Source organism: Atractosteus spatula, chromosome 3 (genome assembly GCF_055471065.1).
Source record: "Atractosteus spatula isolate fAtrSpa1 chromosome 3, fAtrSpa1.hap1, whole genome shotgun sequence".
Taxonomy (NCBI): Eukaryota; Metazoa; Chordata; class Actinopteri; order Semionotiformes; family Lepisosteidae; genus Atractosteus; species Atractosteus spatula.
Window position 1 is genome coordinate 50,459,399 of NC_142708.1, and position 23,970 is coordinate 50,483,368.

Sequence of the window (23,970 nt, forward strand, 5' to 3'; positions counted from 1 at the left end):
CAGTTGAGTTCTTCACACAGAGGTCAAAAGTCACCTTCTTTGTCACTCAGCACTCTCCATTTAGTAGGGGAAAAGCTGAAGGCTGTTATGACATTTAGTTTATGATTTAAGGGGTGGAATTTACACTGTGTTAAGAGCTTTCATTGTTTCCAGAAAACACCCAATATTTAATAATTTGTACACTTTTGTGTGTGATGATGATATGAATGCATATAGGCCTAGGTCTTGAATAAACAGACTTGGAGATACGAGTACTTTTCACCAGCTTTTGGAAACTGTGTTTTTTTTAAAACTATGTTAAAGTAATAGAGAACATAATTTCTGTGTTACTGTGCATTAAAGGGGTATTTTTCAAATGTATCTAACCATAATTTCAAAAGTTTCTCTAAATAGTATTGAGTAGCATCAAAATGGGGAAAAAAGATCCTTATGTTGTGGGAAACATTTCCTTTGTATTTAATATTTTTATTCAGAACAGTAAATATATTTTCGTTTTTTTTAAAACCTTTTTTTGAGAGGTTTTTTGAGAGATAGGCTAAAAATAACCCGTGGGAGGAGTCCCAGTGTCTGAGGTTAGAGGAAGGGGCAGCGTGTTTTGTCTCGTTAGCTAGGCTGGGCCTCCTTCAGTCAGCAAAGCCCTGTGCTATGCCATTGCTCATCACTGGCCATCCCCAACAAAGGCCCGGATATTTCTCTACCCCCTTAATGTGGGCGGCAGGCGTGAGAGCCATTTTTTTTAGACTCTGTTTAGTTAACAGAAGAACAGGGCAAGCTCCAGATTACATGTGAAAAGTCAACAAGGGGGACCGTCAGATTATCAGTTTAAACAATGTTTCTTGTGGAGTCTTTTGTCAAACAAGCATAGAAAAAATAGTATGAAAAATACTCTGAGCAAACAGTTCACACATTCTGATTACCTTTCCCCCCTTTTGTGTTCCTGTAAGGAAAAAAAACTTTTAACTTTTAGGCTGAATTGAGGTACTATAAGTTAATATTTGGTCTAATTGCTTAAACCGAATTATTTGCCCTAATGGGATTGTATTGTACTGAGAAAGTGTTTGACTCATCCAATATCATTTACAGCTTTGTAAAGCTGAAAATGAATGAAGTGTTAGGGGAAAATGTCTGCTTTCTGAATGCAAGGTGAAGCAACCCTAAGCTTGTTAAAATATATGCCAGTACCTGTTTATGGGCCAGGGTTCACCTTTTATAGAATTAAACAGTAGGCTTGTTATTTTGGTTAGCTAGTTTTATGTAAATTGCAGTACTCAGTGTGTGCAAAACAGACTTTCTGAATAAACTAAAGAAGAAAACGATATGACCCGCAATCCCTCTGTCACATTGGAGAGGTCTGACCAGAATACCTGATTCATACCGATCATGTTGCTGTTTGTCCAGTCAGACAACATTACTGCGGTTTCCCTGGGCAGTTAGTAACAGAAAAAATAAGTGGCTTCTGTAATTTGACAGATGGATTTTGTAAGAGCTTTGATTCCATTATTTCTCAGCAAGGGCTGTGCTGTTCTTCTATTGTGTAAAGTTGGATGGGTGACCAGACAACTCCAGAGACAATGCCTGCTACTGCTGCAGGGTGAGATTGTAAGGGGTACCTTATTCTCGTTTATGTTTCTGCATTTGGGAGTCCAAAAGGGTAAATGCTGTCACGTGCAGTAGGTCGCTGCATCAGCATGCAAAGGCTGCAAAGGATGCTGAAAGGAAAAGAAAAGAGACACAATGTTTCAGCTGTGGAGGCTTCTTCAGGTCAAAACATTTCGTCTCCTCAGCATGGAATAAACCTTAACCTGTTCCAGTGCTGTCATGTGGTCAACTCAAGGGACGTATCACTGAAACGGTCACAGCCTGCCCCAGAAGTACCTCTTACTGTCTATCACCCTGGCGTTAAGTATATGTCTGCAGGCAGTAGGCTGCAGTGGATTTCAGCAGATTGGAAGATGTGGTACTTTTCAGACCACAGATAAACAATTATTAAAATACTGATTCTCAGTTTGACAGATTATTTTGTAGTAAACTGTGGCCTTTTCTTTGTCTTTAGTCTTTCTCCATGGACATCTATTCACCTATTTAACTGACATCTATGTTAACATACGTTACAACATTTTATTAATTTTACACACTTCTTAATTTCTCAGCTCGATAAGCTCTTCCTTAAATTGTGTGCAAAATAGTGTCTTGTGTTTTCTATCTTAATGTCATGGAATAAAACTCAAAATGGGTTCATGGTTATAATGGCTCCAGCAAATGTAGTGTAGCATTTTTCATTTTTTCTGATCTAACAAAAGAGGCAGATCTAAGTGACCAAGACCAATGGGGAAAAATACTCCCAGGCACTGAAAGATGTTTATGCAAAATTTCCCTGAAATCCTAAAAAATGCTTTTTTACCCACCATGTCTTTGCCAAGTGTTGTTTTCTTGTATGTAATTTTTTGTTTTTTTTCTAAGGTTTACAAGAACCCTACTTTCCAAATTGTGTATTCTGTTTCCAGATATTTTCTTTTTTCTGTTTTTGGATTCCTTTAGATTTTTTCTTTCCTTATTGCAATGGGTTTAGGATTATGCTAATTTTGTGTGATACCAGTAAAATAGTCATCTTAAAGTCAGTAAGATTAATAATGGAGTCTCTGACCTGCCGCATTTAAAAAAATGAGCAGGTTGTGTGTTTTGTTAAACATTCAAACGTTCAAGAACGGAGTTATTTCTTCTCTAGGATGGTGCTCTATAGAATAGTCTGGGAAGTCTTATTTCTGTTCTTTGAATGAAAAACAGTTGCTACATATAACCAAGTACTAAATTCTTTCTTTGTCTTCTGTTTGTAGTGCGGGCTTTGTTTTTAAAACTGAGGTTTAATAATTGCAGACAGAAGAAGTACAATAATGAAAGGATCCGAACTCTTTAGAAATGATGTTGGACTGCTTTTTTTTTGGATCACGAAGCAGCATTAGGAGAGATTAAAGATCATCACAGCTTCCTGCCAAAGCTGTCTCGGAAAAGAGGAAGTGCATATAGCAGAACAAAGGCGCGCTGTCTCATTTCTTACTGGACAGCACTGTAAATGCTAACGTTAAATTGTTGTTGCAGTGTCATGTTGAGTAGGTCCCCTGATAGTGTTCTAGCAAGGAACAATACCAAACAATGTAAATCATGAAAGACTGTTCAGACTGTTGTTTGTGTCCTGGTGTTATTAGCTACAGTATATTCCCTTTTGGAGAGCACTGAAGTGTTTATTTTACCGAGCCTGTCTCAACAGTGGGATCATCCGGGCAGCTGGTTTGGACACTGTTTATTCTACAGCCCCTGGGATCATTTTTCTGTAGTTGTTTTTTTTGTGTGCTTTGAGTTTAATTTGGTCTTGAAAGACCTTGTTTTCTTAAGCAATGTTTGATGAGTATACTCAGGCTGCATGGACTGCTTTAAACCCCTCTTCAGTTGTTGTTAAACGTAGCAGTACATATGGATTTCTAAATGGCTCCCTGAGTTTGCAGTGGACAGAGAAAATGAAAATGCTTTTGAAGTAGTACCTTGTGGAGCTACTAGACTACACACCAGGAAGTGAAATCTGCAGTTAAAAGAAGAGTGATTGTTACTCCATGTGATGGGAGGAGAAGGAGGTGCTGTTTCTAAGCAGACCAACGGCCATGTACAGGCATGTCCCACATAAAGTTAATGTAAAAAACCTGAAGGGATTTAAATTTATACCAACATGGACACCTGCAGTTTTATGTACTTGTGGAGCCTCTTTTCAACCTCATAACTTAGAAATATTTCCGATCTAATAACTTACATTATCCACTCTTTACGCCTTTTGTTTATTTTATCAATGATTTTCATTCATTTGATTTTTCTTTATTTGTAAAAATGTATTCTGCATTACAAAGGTCATTTGGTCATATGGTAGAGAGATTAATTAAGGTTTGAAAGGAAATTCATTTCAATTTCTAACGTCTCCTAATTCCTTAAGTTATCAAAAGTGAAAACTATAATTCTTGATAATGACACTTTAGGCACAGTTGAAACATCTCAGGATAGGCTTGTTGCAGGTTACATTCAGGAAGAAGTGGGCCGGTTCAATTTCCTGTGGGGAAATCATTCTGTGAGATCCCAAGGAAGTGCTGTTCATAATTATAATCTAGTGGCTTTTGTAACTGTTTGTATTTAATCATAGTTAAAATCCAAAAGAGGCTAAATACGTGTAGTAGTCAGCCTTAATTTGCTCCATTAACTCAGTTATGAACACTATTATTAAAAGCCCTCTGGAAATCCAAATATGCCATATCACAGCTCTGAGCTGTGAGCTATATCCCTCACTACTGTACATTCCCCAGACCTACCTTTCTAAGCCAGTGTCGATATCCCTGTCTGATATCCTAAATCTTAATTGTTTCTGATTTATCCCTGCACATTTATAATTTAAGGGCTTAGAAAGCCTTTATCTAGAACAAAGAAGTTGTCGGGTCCAACTGATGTTTTCCAACAGTCTCGACTTCGCTGGAACTGGATTTCACATGGGGGCTCATCTCCCCCAGAATCTGGATTTCAGATCTCATGCCAATTTTTTGCAAAGGTTTTTTTGCTGTATAAAAGTTTCAGAGGAAACCAGACATTATAATGTAGACATCAGCTGGCTATAAAAACAGACAGGTTTTGTTAATTTTAACCCAAGTAGCATTTGTTTAATCGGGGACTTGAGTAATGGGGTTTCTCCTCCAAGTTTATTTTTCAGCTGAAAGATGTGTACTGCTAGGACGTGATTGTCTGCTCTGGCCCACTTTTTTGCTGTGCTCGAGCTGCGTCTTCCGTACTTGTGACTTGCGAAGGCTGGGACACCCGGTGGGTGTTGTCACTACAAGTGGTGGTGGAGGAGGGGGTTGGGTGCTCCGAAAATCACATTGAGGAAGAGAACCGTCCCGGGTAACTGAGGGGTCACTTGTGGGAAAGCAACTGCTAAGGAGTGGAGTGCCGGAAGAGCGAGGGGGTATTTTTTCGGTTTTGAGGATTGTCTCCTGCGACATGCAGGAGGGGTGCCATGCCTTTTGTGCACGTTGCCCACGGCCTGCGAGCAGAGTGCCTTTCCCCCCTGTCGGCTCACATCAGCGAAGAGGAGGATGATGTGACCACTGAGGGCACTGTCAAATGACATTTTTACTCTCCGGTGGGCAGCGATATCTGCAGTTTTCACTCCAGTAAGAATCGAAATGACAGCTGATATTTTCTGCTGCAGTAAAGTAGGAGCTACAGCGTGCTTGTATAGCCTCTGTACAACTAAACTACGCGCTCGTCCAACTCCTGCATGTCAGGAGTTTTCTTCTTTTAATCTTAGACAACCAGTTTTACAACCAGTCACAGTGGATTAAAGATGTACCTACATAGTGACAAGAGTGTGACGGTCAATTACACCAAGGCAAGCCCTTTTATTTATAACGGTTTTTAACAACAAAATGTTAAAATTTGTAGAATGAATGGATTATGCAATGTTTAAGAACCTATTAGACATTTGCAAGGAAAGCCTTTAATAAAGTTTGTGATTTGTTGAAAGTAGTGAGTTGGTAAGTAGTGGAAGCCATCATGCTCCATTAACATGAATATTATTACATGGGATGGTTATAAAAAAAAGTCAGTCTTATGGTTGTATGTCTTGGAATAAATTTGTATCAGCTGTTGTATCATAACTAATATTCTGCACTGTGTTTCCACCACTAAAATTAGTTTTTTTCATTGATGTATTCTGCTTAACATATTAACTACTCATGATAGTCAATAGTAAGTAATAAACATTCCATTTATATACAGGTACTTATCTGTATACTTTATATTTTATATTGTTCTTACTTATACGCTTTATAAAAGCTTACATTGTGCTTCCCAGAGAACTGTTGGAATCTATAGTCATTGAATAAGAGAATCACATGATGTACATAATTTAATTTTATTCGTGCAGAAAGGCGGGGAGAGACCTTTTCTCCTGGCAGATTTTAGATACCAGAATATTACACCGTTATCAAAAAAAACTTTATAACAACTTAGCCTATATTGTTGTTGATTTGCAAAATATAAAGCTAAGGTATAATTGAACTGTGCAAAGGTAGATACATAGGTCACAGTTTGATTTTTCTCTAAAATCCTCTTAGAGCACGAGCACGTGATTTGTAGAAAGTGCGATTTATTTTTTTTAATTATAGAATTTGTCCCATATTTTCTGTTTGGACCTGTTCATAAGGCGCACAGAGTAATTGGAGGAAAAAGGAATCAAAATGAACATTAACAATTAATCCTTCTTGTCTCCTGCAATAACCTCATTTGTCATTTATTTTGTCACCTATTACATAGGTTAATTTACAGAATTAACAGAATGTGAATGAGGGAACATCCTGTAGCTAAGTTACGTAAAAGGAATAAAAATGGGGAAAAAAAGGCTGATTTAATGAACGACTTGTGTGTCATTGGGAGACTACTTCAGCCTCGTTCTGCCGAAGATCTGCTTGATCAAACTAGGGACATTTTAGAAATGTCGACCTGTTTTCATGAGAACTCCTTCCAGGCAATTCTGTTTACTTCATTGTGGCCAGCGGCCCTGCCAGATGAGTCTTGTTTTTCAGAGCCTTGCCTGCAGGTCAAGCACCGAATGTACAGCGCTGACCAGGCGGCTGCTTATTGCCTGCACACTGTAATTCTCGAAACACAGTTGTACTGGCAAATTTCAAAAGTCTGTGTAAAGGGAGCTTGGTGAGTGTCATTAGGAAAGTGCTTGTTTCTTTTGATTTAAGTGTCCACCATTTGTGATTTGGATCCTAAAACAAAAACCTTGCAAACTGGATTGATTTCCCACCCTTCCTTATTGGGACAAAAGTTGCATTAACTTTATATAAACCATAGGAATGGGAGAGCGCCGTGGGATTGGAGCAAATATTTCCCTTCCCAGGGGTTCTACTGTCAGAATTTAGGTAAAATGGTGTAATTTGGAAAGCTTTTGGAAACAGGAGATTAAAAAATGCCTTATTAGTTCCAAGCATTGAAAGGGAGTTCAATATTCACACAGAGCTCTTTGTTAATAGGTTATTTGGTATAGTAGATTATCATTCCTTCTCAATGTCAAAGCGCTAGGAAAAATGAAAGTCAGGACATGCCCAGGTCTCCAGCGGTCCATTACTGCAATGCTTCATTATCTCCTGTGTGGGCTGTGCCTTATGATAGTGTGAGTGGGAGGAATTTCGCTGCATTCCAGCCACATTCCTGAGCAAGGCACTGGGCTGGAAACTCAGTGAAAGGCAAAGTCTTTTGGAAAAAGCCACGTGCTGCTTGGAACTGTGTGACCTTCAGTGCAGCAACAGGTTGTTTGTGTTGGTAATTGTGTGTGCTTGCTTAGTGTTGGCGTGATTAGAAAACCGCTGAGAGGCATTTGGCTAGTTAAGAGTGAAATTATATTTTGGCATAAGGATTTGCCAGTTTTGGCCAGTTGGATGATAGAATTTTTTTTTCTTGCACCCGAATGTCTGGCTAAAAGACGACAGAACAAGGTTGAAATCTGTACCTTTCAAATGTTTAATTAAATTGAACAAGCGTGGTGGATGTGGTTGAGCCTTCACTGATTACACTTGGTATAATCCCACACTTCCTGGAAAGTTAATTTAGAGTTATGTGAATAAGAGCACCATAACTGAACATATCATTTTGGGCAGAGAAAACAGTGCTTTGAACTGCAGAGTGAGTACATCTGGTTTTGACCACAGTTTAATATGAAAATGATTATTGTAGCCACTAAAAGGTCTTCCCAGCTCATTTTGAAGTACCTGGGGTCTAATTTAAGAAGATTAGAAGTATCCTGCCTGCTTTCTTCTTCATTATAGTGTTAATATATATATATGTATTTTGGGATAATTGTACATCTGTGCATTTGCTTAAAAGTACATATGCATGATTTGTTTGTATAATTGAAATATATATATTTAATTAAAAGAGCCAAAAATGTTCAAAACCGTGAATGAATAACTAAAGATGGTGGAATTGCAACATCTTGTGGATATATTTGCATTTTATCAAGGATTATTATTTTATAAAGTTTTATTCTGAAAGTTTGGAAGTTTGCGTGTAACAATATGAATATATTTGTTGGAAACATAGAAATATGGGAGTAGGTATAGATTATATGTTTCCTGAACATCGTGCTTTAATAGTGATTTGACAAGACGTTGAAAATTGAAAGAGAAAGGATTCGGCTTTATTCGTACAAGATAAGCCCACAATGTAGGGCACTGAGTTTTAGCCATTACTAAAATAAGAAGTTATTAGTAGTAACACTAGTTTCTAATTACACTGGTCAATCCCAAAATAAGGATACTGTATGTTGACCTTTAATATGACAGAGAAATAAGTGAGTCAAATTCCTGTGTGTCAGTATTGACCAGTTCACTTGGGGGATTGTAAAACCCAACAGAAACCACAAAACATTCCTGACGACTTCAACAAGTTTGAAGTTAGTATTTCAGGGCAAATAATAATATAGAGAGTGTACTTGGAGGGTTTATAATTCCTTCCAGGTTTTCTATTAGAATTAACTATACAATGGAACTCTTGCATGCTCCAGAATGCAGTTTCAAAGTTGTGTATTGAAGTCTGTTCTTGCTGTTGAGTTTTCTCATTACTCATTGTTTATGTATAATATGTGAATGTATGTATAATACAAAAGGGCTGAACTATAGGCTATAGGAAAGCATTTGGACAATCCTCCATTTTTACTAAGATTATCAGTGATATAATTTAATAAATGAAGACATGAAGTAATATTAAATATTTTGCTGATGTATGCTCCTGCTAGTCAGTAAAGGTAACATTAATTTGAAATGATAATTTTAAATGTAAAAAATAGAGCAGCATTAGTTTAAACATTTGTATCATTTTATGCCTGTAGGGTTACTGTGTATTGAGATAGTCTTCTGTACTTCAGTAGAAAGGACTGTTAGATTTTTCATTTGGATAAAGATTTAGTGTTTTTCAGTTAGTTATAATTTATTGTAGTACAGAGAAATGGATGTCATGCTGCATCTTGTCAAATACTGGTAACAGTACCCAGCATAGAGTAAATACTGTAGTTTGCACTCTTGACACATCAAGCAATTTCAGTTCTTGTGTGCAGTTCTCTATGCAGTAGTTGTGTACCTCCACTATTACATTGAGGTAGTTTATTTATTCTTAGTGTTCTCATGTAAGTTACGGTTTAATGTGACCTGTTGTCTGCTTCCAGTTTTTTTTGTAATATGGGATGCTACATAACAGAGTGTAGAGATAAATGATGAATGCTAAAATTGGAGAGAAATAATTAGTGGAGTACCACAGCTATCTGTATTTGGACCATGGCTCTTCCCAGTTTATATCAGTGGTCTAGGTGCTGAACTAGTAAATCACTGATTACTGATATAAGCTAAAGTAGGGGGATTAGCAAACTGCACTGAAAATTGTAGAAAACATAAAGGATAATAGAAATCAAACACTTGCCAGGTGACATTGTGATTTCAGGCAAGTGTAGGTATTAAAAACATAAATATATGATGGGAAATGCTAACACTGCTTGAAGGCGCTACTTCTGAAAAAGACTTAGATGTTTATGTTGACACTTTTATCTTCTGCAAACCAGGGAAGGAATAGAAAAGGCAAACAGTGTTAGGATTCATAGAATCAATTGATTTAAATTCTGTTTTCAACTGTTGAAATTGCACAATGGACTGGTAAGATCTCGTTAAGAAAATTGTATCCTTGAACAGAGGACAGTATGAGGGGATCTGATTCACGTAGTGAAATTGTACCCTGTGAACTTCAGATTGAACAGTGAAGCGTGAACCAGATGAAGTGAAAATGATGCAACAGTGCTATTAAACATGAAATCGGGAGGCACTATTGTGGTTATTGTGGAAAACATAGGTCAGCCATGTTGCTGAAGTCAATACCATCACTTCTTTCAGGAAGTTGCTGGATGAGGTCCCTGCATCACTTAACTACAAGCAATGAAACAAGTTAGTAAGGGCTGAGTTTGTTGGACTTCTCATTTATAACCGTTCTTTATGGCCTTGTTCTTATATAACTGGAAAAGATAAGCTGTTTTTTTGTGTATGCAGTGGGAGATATGAAACAGTTCTTTCAGTGGTTAATTTGACTCTAGTTACAGAACACAAATGTGCTATAGAGTTACTACTCTTAACATTTTAAAGACAATATCCATCACTATGATTGTTGATGTAAGCTGAATAGTACATAAAACATAAAACAAGTAATCGATTCTCAAATTAAGTACAAAGTCATGTAATTTTCTCCATGTCACTGACTGAAACCTCATGTTGTCAAAATCTTTTTCTATCCCTAATAAAGTACAGTAACCTTGAGTAGTAACCTCCTTAAAAAAGCTTGAATGCCCATGCAGTTCCCTGACCATTCACTGCTTTCAAAGGCATCATATAAGATCCGCATGATTCACGTAGGCATTACACTATTTCAGAATAACATTTTTCTTTTTCTCAGTGTTATTTAGTAACTTGACGCACTTCAGTGAAATTCATTCGTTCTGAGACCGAGCCCATATCCTCACGGGTTGAACACTATGAAATCTGGAGCCTCACGACAGCGCCTGCTGTCGATTTGTTCACAGAGGTGCGATGCAATCTCCTCATAAAGCCTGGTTTTCATCGGGTCATGAATGCTGAAGTGAGAACTGAAGCCCATTGTGGAAGCAGTTGAGCTTGAAAATACCTCTAAGTTCATCACATGTTGCATCTTTATTGCTAGGAGATACTGCTATGTGGTTTCACATTAAATGTTTTGCGCCAGTTATTGCATCGTAAGGTTGCCTTTCCTCAGCGACAGTTTTCAAGCAACCCCTTCAAAAAAACGATGGAAATCCAATAAATTACTCATGTTTGAGAAATAGCTTGAGGATCTGGAGGATCTAAATACAAAAACCTTGATCTAAAACATGGGAATACTCCTTTTTTCCAAATGTCTCCAGTTTTATTGTGAAATTCAAAACCATGCATGAATTGTAGTTCCAAGTGAATCGCAGTTTAATACACTAACTGAAGATCACAGGACGCTTCAGGCTCACTACAGGCCTTATGAAGAGCATGCAAAAGTAACTCAGAAATGCACTGCACAGCCTAGGGAGTGCGATGTGTGTATGGCTTCAACAGTAGTAGTAACTACTGCTGTTAATACTTTAACTCCTTTTAAGTTAGGTTTTTGTTCCTGTAGTCCTCTGTACCTTAACAAAGTGAAAACCAAAATATGTGCAACCATCATTAACTGCCAGAATTCCTGTGATCTTGTTGCAAGCAGCTATAAACTTGAAATTCTTTCTTTGCAGGGTTTTGCTTGAAGAAGCACAATAGCTTCTTTGAACAGCTAAAGTTGCTTTGAGCTTGGTGTTAAAACACCAAGGCCATGAACCATTTGAAGTCCTGCATTGTAAGTCAGCATGCAGTCCATGGTCAGCCTGTGAGCGTTTCATAGTTTTAGTATCCATTCCTGCAGGGATTGTTTCATACCATAGTATTCCTCCAGGTTACTATGTACACTTATACACAGTACACCAGTACGTTTTTAGAAAGTCTTGATGTTGCAAAAAATGTTTTTCCAGGCTTTTTTAAATATTAAGATGGGAAGGAATTAATGCATATTGTGAATCTGTATTTCAGACTAATAGCTTTGTTTCAATTTCTCCACAAACCATATATTGTGAACAGGCAGTTGATGTGATCCAAACTTCCACTTTACACAGAGAGCATATCTTGAGGTACAGCCAACTACTTAATTTACTTTATATCTGAAGAGTGGGGTGTATTGACATACATTACTTTGTGATGGGCAGTGGTATCTCAAGCACCATTTACAGATTACTTTTGTGAAGATTTCTTTTTCTTAGAACTTTCTTTGCAACAACAAGACTTGCTGCAGATATATGGGCTCTGTTGAATAAACAGGAAGGCTGCAATTGCATCTTCATTTCCTGTCAAAACTGAGGTTTTAATTTTAGATTCACAGATGTTTAAGCACATTAAAAAAGGAAGCTACCAATGGCTCAATTCAGTCGTGTTTCCCAGCATGTAGATATTAATTGTAAGTATTTTATTAGGGAAGTACTGTATAGTCTCGAAGAATTAGGTTTAGTGTTTGGAAGTCTTTTCATGTTATTTCTTATCATGTGGATTAAGTGCTGCTCCATGTTGTCGGTTCTTGTATTTCCACTGAGAGAAATTGCTTGCCAGTGAAAGCAAATTCCTTCAAGTATCTAGTTTCACTTGACAAACACATGGAAAAGTAAAAATTCTCCAGTTACCTGATGCGGAAGATAACATTCACAACCTCTTCCTTCACAGTTCAGACTGCATTCCACCTTTTCAGTCTGGTGATATGACAGCACACACGATCTCCCTCCTTTGACAGACAACACTATGATATTAATGACAAAACTGAAAAGTGTTCAGTTTTACCTCATAAAATAAAGGCATTTTGCAGAAAAGTAGTAATATGCTGATGTTAAGTAACTTCATGAAGATCAGAATGTTGGTTTAGGCCTGTGAGAACTGCAGTGCAGCTGGGTGAAGAAAATTGCACTCATATTGTTTCTTTTGCTTGGGCCTATATTTCTGTATTGGGAATAATAATTTAGCACACTAATGGCTTGCTGTCTCATTGCTCTGGTAATGTGCTTTCAGTGTTTATGATGCACTCTAGCAGGCTCATAAACCTGTAGGTCCATAGGCTCTTACAGAAATGCCAACAGGGCAAGCTTTTTAATGCACTTTATCACTGCTGTTCAGCAAGGTTATGGTGTGTGAATGATGGTATAGAAATTCTTAAGCAGCTAGCCCAGACTTTTAAAATCCGGTCATTTTTGTTTGCCCACTCCAACTTTGTGAACTTTGAAGCAAATTAAACAATACTTTGTCTGCTTTTCCATTTTCCATCACATCTAAACATTTAACATAAATCACGTTCACTAATAATTGCAGCTGCATTTTCTTCTCGTTCGTCATCCCTTCCCAACTGCATTGCAGTGTTCTTTCTCATTGTTTAGCTTGATTTCTTTTCCCGTTTGGAAGTATGAAGAATACTATTGAAAGCGTACAGTCCTTTTTACACGTGTCACCCATTTCCCTGTTTCGTGGAAGTTGGAGACAGATTTTTACTTTAGCGACTAATCGGTCTGGCCGATTCTGAATGGGTGACCCGTTGTTTATGGGGGCTGGACCTTTCTATGAGATGGGATACATGATGGTTATTGTACAGTACGTCTTGGTCTTTTAAGAACATGGCAGACTGGTGTTGCTTGCAGTTTTCTGATGCAATACGGCTGTAATCACTTTGTACGGTCTAAACTAAAGCCAGGCAGTCACGGCTGTAACTAGACTCCTCGACTGGTCATCAGATGCTTTACATTAGGGTAGATTTTAGACCTGTCAGGGCAGATGTTCTTAACCTCACGTCTTGTAATTTGTTCTACTTGTTTTTGTTTGAAAGCAAAACAGGGAAAATTGGTCCTTTGCTGTATCCCTCTCTCTTTTTCTTTCACTCTTCCAACAGCCAAAGCTGACGCATGTCGAGGCTGAAAAAGTACTTTTGTTCCCCTTGTAGTGTTGCCCTTTTTTTCCTCCACTGACAGTCATTAAACTGTGTTTAAGTGGCATCACTGTTTCCTTTTCTATCCTGACACAACGGTTGTATCTTTGCTGCCTGCGTGTGTTAGTTTGACGCTGTGTCCCCCCCACATGTAGAGGCACTGTCCGCTCAATCCCACCAGGATTTGGAGAAGGGGCACCTTCCCCAAATCTTTTTTTTAGGGGACCTGCGGTCCATGAGATAGGATGTGAGAAGATAGACCTGGAAGTTTGAGTTTCAGTTTACGTGGCCGAATTGTATTCTTAGCCAGCAGGGACTTCTGTGTCCCACCTGCACGAGCTGCACAAAGAGCCTTTGTTGTGGGATTGCAGGGAACTGGGGTGGCTGTCATGTGAGAGGCAAGGGCCCAGCCTCTGCTGCCTTTTATTCAGAGTCAGTCAAGACTGCGAGCTTTAGTTTATTGTTCCCGGGTCCAAGTCCAGGAAGATTTGCGTCTTTATCGTTTCATACACTCATGAAGGGTGAATGAAGGATTAAGGGGTTTTGCTTTAGGGGGAACTGAAAGCAGTGCTCATTGAAGGTACTAGACAAACACAGTCTTATTAATTTTAGTTTGAAGTGGAAGTCTTCAGCTGTCCAGTCTTGCTTGGTTTTTGTGTGGTTCTGTTACGGCTTACTGCCATTTGAAAAACCAGTGTGTACGTGCTTAGCGATAAGATACCTTTTTTACTGATACCTATCCTTCCTTTTTTTGCTTTTTTGTGTGTATCTGGTGTTTAATTGTCCACTTCTCATAATCCAGTAGTATCTGAATCATGCACCATGCTTTTTTTCAAGCTTCTTGAAATACTTAGGTTGTGGACTGTATCAAAATAGTCAGTTTTTAAACAGGATTTGTTGCATTAAAGTAAAAACACTGTGCATTGCAGGCACCCATCTTACAGTGTGCTGGTAGTTTCATGAACTTTTCATATTTCCTGGTTAAAAAGCCTGGACACCTGCTCAATATTATTCTGCATTTAACAGGAAGCCACCATTTCCTTTTCTATATGGTGTTTCCTTTGACAGTATTTAAAAAAAGAAGAAGTGTTTTGTCTGTGCTGTAAATTAAAAAGAACTTAAGCAGAGGCTATTCTAACGCTGCCCTAAAATGTCTCTTTGTTATTGCTCGCGTTGTTCTTTACATAATGTTGATTCCACCTCCATTTACAGTGGTATGGACTTTATTTGGTGAGTTCTTATTTTCTTTTCTTTTTTGATGGGATCAGTCTCCTAGAGTTTTAGAATCCCTCTGTTTTTAAATTATCTAAGAGGACCATAACAAAAACAGTGTTTTTTTATCGTACTCTAGAAAGAATTTTCCTGGGTGAGATCTCAGTGTGTGTTAAGTAAACTGTGTATTTCCTAAGGTATATATTTGTTAGGCCATTGCAGGTCTTATGAAGGTTTTATGAAGTTTAGTCCAAACAGCTGCTTTGGAATGAGCTAGTGATTAACAAGTGGATTTTTTAAACATAAATACATATCGTAATATTCTTTCTTAATAAAGTGCACAATGAGGATAACTTCACATGGAAGTAAAGCAAGTATTTCATAATATTAAAACAAACTTGATATTATCATGTTTTTGCCATAACAGGAAAAGTCAAATAAAAGATAATTAGCACACTTAGCTACGATTCATAGTTACGAATCTCTTATCAAGTGATTTTAAGGAACTGTTTGAATATTAAAGTAAGCAGTAATAAACAGTCTGCACCCATTCGTGGTTGAGGCACCTGGCAAATTCCATATACTTCCAAAGAAAATACCAGCAGCAAAACATAGTTTGTATTCACTATTCTCCCAAAGTAATACAATCTGTTGTGAAACAAGCTCACTTAATGCCTGTCAGCCACACTTTGGCTCGTGACTTGTCTCGGCAACCTCTCAAGTGGTAAATAAAACAAAATGTTAAATGACCATTGAGACGCTGATTGACTACAACTCGTATTCCCATCAGACAACGATCTTAAAAATAATGGTACTTTTTTGCAGAGAGGCTAAGGCGATCTCTGTTTTTTTCTGTGAACTTTGTGCAAAATGGCACACTTCCTTAATCTCTTGTCTGCTGCACTGGGTGATTGAGACATCTTTTCCATGAGATAATAATAATAATAATTGCTTACACTTATATAGCGCTTTTCTGGACACTCCACTCAAAGCGCTTTACAGGTAATGGGGACTCCCCTCCACCACCACCAATGTGCAGCATCCAACTGGATGATGCGACGGCAGCCATAGTGTGCCAGAACGCTCGCCACACATCAGCTATCAGTGGGGAGGAGAGCAGAGTAATGAAGCCAATTCATAGATGGGGATTATTAGGAGGCCATGATTGGTAAGGGCGCAGGACGCCGGGGTTACACCCCTACTCTTTTCGAGAAACACCCTGGGATTTTTAATGACCACAGAGAGTCAGGACCTCGGTTTTACGTTTCATCCGAAGGACGGCGCCTATTTACAGTATAGTGTCCCCGTCACTATACTGGGGCATTAGGACCCACATGGACCGCAGGGTGAGCGCCCCCTGCTGGCCCCACTAACACCTCTTCCAGTAGCAACCTTAGTTTTTCCCAGGGGGTCTCCCATCCAGGTACTAACCAGGCTCACACCTGCTTAGCTTCAGTGGGTTGCCAGTTGTGAGTTGCAGGGTATTGTGAGATGCCAAGGTATCGGAAGGGGAAACCTGGCAGTTTACCTAATGAACGCCAGCAGCTGGAGGTACAGTGTACCAGGGATATGCTGTCTGCAGGATTAAAAAAAAAGGGCCAGAATGCTGAGTAATTATGCTTTGTTGAATTTAATTTGTAACTAGAGGAGTTGCGAATTAATTACGTTTTAGGTTCTCAGCTGCTAGTTCTAAACGTTTTGTCTTTCTTAGGATCCCGATGTGGAGCCTTGATTTTGCTCAATACAGATCTGTAGGAATGAATCACGGTGTTCCGAGTGTTCAAGGGCCGTCTTTTACCACCTTCCGTCAACCATATGTGTTCAAGCAAGATGCTTGAACACAAGAGGTGCTCAGTGTTGTAGTCTTAGTCCTCGCCATCTTGGTCTCTTCTTTACCAAAGCTGAAATGAAAAGTACAGGAGCAAGAGAACACTTTTATCGCTGAGCTCTTTGTAATAATTCAGTAGCCACCAACAAAAGCTCAGATAAAGATCTTAGAATATCAGAGCATTTAGAATATCAGAGCAGACTGCAGTGCACTTTACCATTTCAGTTTTTTTTACCATTGTGTAACCCTTGGCAATATAGAAACTCCTTGTATGAGTACCAGTACACATAATTTTTAAAAGTTGTTGAATTACATACTTTTGAGCTTCTGTGTGATGTCGAATGTTCCTGTAAACGGTAGTCAATGCTGGACAGATGATGCAAGCAGTATCTGGGATTTAGTGGACGTATTTGTTTGTCCTGCAAGGGCTGCTTATATTAAGAAAATGAAAATGTAAAGCACAATGCTGACAGCACATTAATATGATGTACAGTAACTCTAACATGTTCAGACTGCTGTTATCTGTCATAACATCCTTTTGCAAGAGTGCTTGTTCCAGGGAAATTCACAACAAGTACTGAAGTTATCTGTTTTTTTAAGTGTACAAAACCTGAGCATGTTTTTTTTTTACTTTTCATGTGGTAACAGTAGCTACAGTAGAGTAGTCAGTAATTAGTTCTAAATTGAGTAATATTGGTGATTTGCTTTTCTACGTTTGCAGTCAATACATTCATGATGTCTTTTCTTCTCACAAGCTATTTAAAAAAAATGTGCCTCATGAGCTTCCTGTAGAAATAGGGACATTGTTATATATCTTTTTAATAAGAGAAACATGCAAGTCTCTGTCTCAGACATTTCCCAGTCTGATACATACTCGGGTCTATTTACAAAAGTATGTGTGAAGACGTAGCTCAGGTGGGTAGCTGCGTCAGCATGTGTAGGTGTATTTTCATCAGCCAAATGTGCTCTGTTTTTGCTGTACTACAGATTGAAAGCTACTGACCATACAGAACCAATTTATGATTGAAATGCCTACAGATGGCGATCTATGCAGATTTACCAAATCTTAGCAACTGTCACCCATCTTCACAGATGAACAAGTAATAGGTTTATTCCATGCTGAAAAGAGAAGAAAGGAAACAACGTTTCGGCTGTGGGGCCTGTGGATCCTCCCTCCCAAAGAAGGCTCCATAGCAGAAACGTTGTTTCCTTTTTTCTCTTTTCAGCATGGAATAAACCTATTACTTGTTCATCTGTGAAGATGGATGACAGTTGCTAAGATTTGGTAAATCTGCCTAGATTCTGTAGGCATTTCAATCATAAATTGGTTCTGTATGGTCAGTAGCCTTCAATCTGAAGTACAGCAAAGACAGAGCACATTTGGCTGATGAAAATACATTAAACACAGCAGTCCATTTATTTGAAACACTTTTGGAGACAGAAAACATTCTGTATTTTGTTTGTTGTCGGTTGTAATCTCACTTAAAGATTATCCCCTTTGAAATAAAAGAAGGTTTATTTTTTCCTGCTTCCCAAAGAGCGAGAGGCAGTTGAGGGGGGTGTTTTTTCTCACCTGCTGCATTCTCACTGCATTTTTCCTTTCCCTCTGGCAACAAACACACCATCTTTAACAAGGTTTCCAGTCCATAAAGGTTTTTTTCTGTCCTTTCCCCAGTACCCAGCACAACCAAGGGAGCAGTCAGGTGGCTGTTAGTTTAGACTTTGACCTTGGAAGATGTTCAGCAATGTCTTTCAAGTTAAATTTAGGCTGAATCTCAGGACCAATCTAAGAACCATGCTAATGATGGTGAACCACTAATTCCTTCATTTGATTAAAACAGGGTGAGGTTTTGCAGTCCTGGAGCTGGAGGGCCAGTGTGTCTGTAGGTAGTTAAGGTGTCTTCCAAGCAGCACCACCTGTTGAAGCTGTTAAAATGGTTCAGTTAATCCAGCAACCAGCTGGTTTAGCTCATTAAGAGCTGAACTGGAATTGAAACATTGGTGCTCCAGTTCCAGTACTGAACACCCCCTGGTATAAAACACTCCACCACAGATCACCACTGAGGCTTAAAGGCGCGCTCCAGCTGGCCTTTGTGTATCTCACTTCATGTTAAAATCTGTGGCTAAACTCCAGTCATGCATTCCCATTTTGATGCATCAATAGCCGTTAACCCTTTATCAGTCAAGCCCCTCAAGCTGTAAATCGTGCGGTCTTGACATTTCGCCTGTGATGGTGCAGTAAATTAGCGATGTCCGCAGCCAAGCATGTCTCCCCCTTCTCATTTGACCCTGTAGTTACATGGTAGTCTATGGATTCTGCTCGATACCGTGCAAAAGTGCACCTTTGTTGCTAATTGGAATGGAGCTCAGACCACAAATATATAGAAAAATAACCCAAAATACAAAAAGCAGCAGGGAAGCCAGACAACAGGATGGTTGAGGCCTTTTTTTTGTGCCCTTGATTTTCTAGCTCACGGTCCTAATTAGTCTTCTCTTTCCACAGTCGTGACATGGAGAATAAGGATACCCTCAGGGGCCTGCAGAAGATGGACGACCGCCCGGAGGAGCGGATGATCCGGGAGAAACTGAAGGCCACGTGCATGCCGGCCTGGAAGCACGAGTGGCTGGAGAGGCGAAGCAGGAGAGGGCCAGTGGTGAGTGGAGGCGTGACGTGAATTGACCCTCCATATCCTCTCACTCCTGTGCTCTCCTTGCACTGTTCTCTTTCATGTGGTTTCATGTTATTTTTGAGAAAAGATCTCTTCGGGTTTTCAGGATTTAGTCTCTGAGCCTGTTGCAGGAAGTGATATCACACTCTTGAAAGCTAGATATAATTGATAGCGGGAGACCTGATCTTCTAGCACAGAGGGATTCGCCGCTGCCTGGTGACTCACGCCGTTTGGCTCTGAAGCCGGAATTGCCTGCAATCGTCCGTAATCGAATTCCAATGGGAGCAGAGCTACACTCAGCACATTAACAGCATTGAAGCTTCATATCTGCCAGTACAGCTGTTGCCAGTTCCTTCGGTTGTTGTATCATAACTTAATACCTGATTTGATTTCCAAATCAGTGAGGACTTCCTGCCATCTTAACTCATTGGCTTGCTTTTTCTAGCAACCTTCTGTACAGGTTATAGGTGCAGTAGGCAGGTTTTATAGCCATTTAGTCAATAGGCTGTTTACTAAAGGAAAGCAGAATTGTAGGGAAAATGGACAGTGTCCTCCTAAACAGAATCTGCCATCCATGGACGTCTTGTGGGACTGTGGGATAGAGAAATTTAAAAGACAATAATGGAGAATAAAAATCAGCTGTAGGAGCAATAACCTGACAGTATGTGGAATTCCATCCATTTGGAACAAAGTTTTTAAGCAGGAGGGACTTCTTTAAAAGGAAGAAATGTTTAGAGTGGAAATATATTGGAAATATAATGGAGAAATCCTTTTCCATGTCTTCTGAGAATATTTGCTTAAAAGTAAATGCAATGTGCCGGTCTTGAAAATAAATATTTTTGCTGTAAATCAGGTATATACTGTCACGTACTGGTTTCTCAAAATGTTGGGCTTCAGAGTGATGAGAGCTATATCTTAATAATTTTCCTTATTCCTTTTAACTTTGGAAATACCAGACAGGAGCAAGATAATGTATTTGCAAGGGGATATATATTTTCTCTTCATCCATCAATAAATATGGTCAGTTCAATTCAGAGAAGCATTGCCTTGTTTTTTTTTCCTTAGGGTCAGATTGCTGAATCCATGTGTATTCATTTACTTAGTTTGTCAAAGTAAATAGGAGGTTTGTTAGTTGCTTACTCAGAGACTGACTTCACACCTCAGTTAGACTGCTGTGCTCAAGGAGATGTGCAAAGTTGAGCCGTCTTGTGACTATTAGTGCAGTGGCAAACTATTGTTGCTATGCATAAGCCTTTTGTTTTGTGCATATCCTGGCAACAAAAAACAGGAAATATATAATTCTGACACCAATATAGTGTTAAAATTCACATTTTGAATTTCACACTGTGAAAGGAGAAGTGTGCAGAGAGCAACGCATAGCACCTCTGCTCACTGCGGCTTCAGGAGAACCCACAGCCTGTTCTCGCTCACAGGTCGTAAAACCCGTTCCGCTGAGGCCGGACGGCAGTGAAGCTGGCAAGCAGGGCTCGGACGTCCCGAGCGAGTCGCATGCCGCCGCGTCCCTGCAGGCCAGGGGCAGACGAAGCCCCTCTCCCAGCTCCTCCTCCTCTTCCTCCTCCTGCAAGACCGGCTTCAAGTCAGAGTCTCCTGGCGTGCGCAGGAAGAGGGTGTCTCCGGTACCTGTAAGTCCCTCCACCCGCACGCGGTCTGTTCATTTCCTCCCAGAAGTGCTTGTCAGTCAGGCAGCGGTGCAGCTAGACATGATCTCCGAGTTCAAGTACAGTGGAGGTTCTGCAGGTGGTTTTCTAAAGTTATCAATTGTTTTTAGGTTTTATTGTTTTTATTTTCCCGGAAATTTTAAAACACTGTGGTTTATATTGATGAAGTCCAAAGATATTTGCTGAACTGTTTTTATTGAAAGTCAGCTGTCAATATTAAAGGTTCATCCAATCAATTAAAAACATTTTTCCCCAAAAAATTAACCAGAAGAGGATAGCATCTAGACATTTGGCAGCCTGCGGTTTAAATTTTTAATCTTTGAGTCTTTTTTATAGTCAGGTTTATGCTTGTTAGACCTTATAACTTATTACTTAAAATATATTGTTGGTTTTTAAATATAGGTACAAGTATTGCTTAGTGTGAAAATATTTTCTTTTAATCTCCAGTTTATTTAACTCTTTTCAGCCTTTAACGGAGCAGTGGACGCTAAATAACTACGTGTTTGTGGATGAAAATGCAGCTTATGCTGTATTCTTCCTCTGGTCTCAGAGTTAATGACCTGATCTTAGTATACTTTGAATAATCGGCGACTGAAACCAACTGACATGATTTGCATCTTATTCGAGAAAGTAAACTGTGATCCTGATAGGCTTTCATTATAGAGAAAAGCGATGTGCAATTATTGAAAATGGCATAATTACTGCCATGCCAAAAGTTTTCCCATAGCCATAGCATTTCTCTTAATGTGCCATGTTCTGTGTGCAGTTCCAGAGTGGGCGCGTCACCCCACCCAGGAGGGCTCCCTCTCCAGACGGCTTCTCTCCCTACAGTCCCGAGGAGACAACCCGCAGAGTCAACAAAGTCATGAGGGCACGACTGTACCTGCTGCAGCAGATCGGACCCAACTCCTTCCTCATTGGCGGAGACAGCCCTGACAACAAATACAGGGTGTTTATTGGTCCTCAGGTAAGATCAGCCATTACACCGGAGATATTAGGAAAGGAAGGGAATTAGAATCACATGATTATTTTAACTCCTCATCATCTGTTCTAAATGATCATAATGTGTTGCGTGATCATTTGTTGTAGGTGGAATGGGTTAAAACGTACATGCAATCAGTGGCAGATTAATCAGCAAAGAAACAGGCAATCAAAGAGAAGGTTTTTTTAAATCCTTGATAGCAAAATCGAATTCAAATTACTGTGAAAAACAGTGTAAGTAATTCAGCACTTCCCTGAAACATTTCCAAGAGGGTTTAGTTAAAATCACATTTTCTTCACAAGAAAAAAAAAACAGCTGTCTACAGGAAGTTTCTGGAACAAGTTAAGTGACTGTGAAGCTGTCTTCCTGGATTCAGTAAAATGTAATCAGTCTGGGAGTCTGGTTTGGAGAGGAAGCCACAGTTGAGAGTGTAAAATCCTTTCTTTGGAAACCTTTTCTTTGTACTAAAATATAAGCCATTCGAATGCATGTGAAAGTTAGGGAAGCACTTTAGGATCTTTTTAAACATAGAAACAGTTGAAATGTAATCTGGATCTTGGAAGAGTTATTTTGCAACAACAGGAATACTGATTAAAGAATCACCTGGCATCTTTTATCAAATGCAGTATTTTGACATGGACATGGGCGTCTCTGGTTAGGGTCCTGGACTGGTAACCGGAAGTGTCTGGGGTGCAGTTGTACCCAAGGTGTCACCTGAACCGGTCCAGTTAATTCTTCCTAGTTGTAGAAACAGGTCATCTAAATCTAAATATCTGTTTCCTCAGCTTGTGCTATGTAAAATAAAAACTTAAACAGTGCAGATGTAAATCATTTTGGCTAAAAACATCAGCCAGATAGGTTTATAATAATATGTTCACACCTGAAGAAGGCTCCAATGCCGAAACGTTGTTTTCTTTCTTTTTTTCAGCATGGAATTAACCTATTACTTGTTCTTTATAATAATATGGTTAAGAATCTCTAATGTCATATTAGACTGAGTTGGTATCAATAACCATATCGGTATCATGTTTGCTTGCCTGCACTCTGGGTTAGAGAGCATTCTCTCTGGTTCGTGGGGGTGTTTTTGAATTAGTGGGGGAGTCGCCATTAAACTAAAACCATCTTCGAAAGCTGTTTCTGTGCGCCGAGTACACTTCCCTAACGCCACTATGATGAATGCTGTCCTTGCAGACCTGCAGCTGTGGCCGAGGGACGTTCTGTATCCACGTCCTCTTCGTGATGCTGCGGGTGTTCCAGCTCGAGCCCTCTGACCCCATGCTGTGGAGAAAAACTCTGAAAAACTTTGAGGTAACCGCTTCATGCTGTACAGCCACCTGTCTTGTAAACCCCGGGGAAGAGAGTTCATACTGCAGCATAACCACAAAGCACATTCTGACGGTCCATGAACCCTTTACGGCCTGCTGGGATTTGAAAGACTAGCCAGCAGTAAAAGTTTACAAACTGTGAATCGGGCTCTGGCCCGGCGGAACTGGACAATAACAATACATGGACGTTGACAGCAGTTCTGAAGCAGGACCCGTAAGTCTTGCCGACTAGAAATAGTTGTACAATAATAAGAAACTTTTTTTTTTGAACGAAGTATTGCTGCGGTTTATGAGCACCTCTTACTATTATATACAAACACAAAAATTGAAAATGTCTGTGGTGCTGTACTTCTCCAAAGGTTGTATGATCATTTATTAAGTGAAACTTGTTGAGCATAAATATTACCTGGTATTTACACATGTATACTTTTAGAAAATTAAAGTATAAGGGTTTTCAATAAAGAATAAATGTAGGATTGTTCAGTATTGCATTGAACCCAAGTCAAGCAGCTTTCAAACCAAGAATTTGAATGCATTTGATTAATATAGCATTCATTGATTTTATGTGTCAGCATGCATTAATTACATAAATAGTAACTTATAGTAACTATAGTAAATAGTTTTATCAAAAATATAGTTTTAGCAGGGTACTGAAGTAATG

The 23,970-nt window shown here is 39.2% G+C and overlaps 1 protein-coding gene across 4 annotated transcripts in view; it reads left to right on the forward strand.

The window, feature by feature from the left end:
* Window positions 1-23,970, forward strand: part of map3k1 (mitogen-activated protein kinase kinase kinase 1, E3 ubiquitin protein ligase) — a 59,034-nt gene that overhangs the window by 17,350 nt on the left and 17,714 nt on the right. For 3 of the 4 annotated variants that reach the window (XM_088911711.1, XM_088911715.1, XM_088911714.1), the window contains exons 2-5: window positions 19,158-19,308; window positions 20,757-20,966; window positions 21,769-21,969; window positions 23,176-23,292. In XM_088911711.1, the coding sequence (XP_088767837.1) occupies window positions 19,158-19,308; window positions 20,757-20,966; window positions 21,769-21,969; window positions 23,176-23,292 (679 nt within the window). Of the gene's footprint in view, window positions 1-14,713; window positions 14,845-19,157; window positions 19,309-20,756; window positions 20,967-21,768; window positions 21,970-23,175; window positions 23,293-23,970 lie in introns of those variants that run through there. The other variant, XM_088911712.1, reaches the window with a different exon arrangement.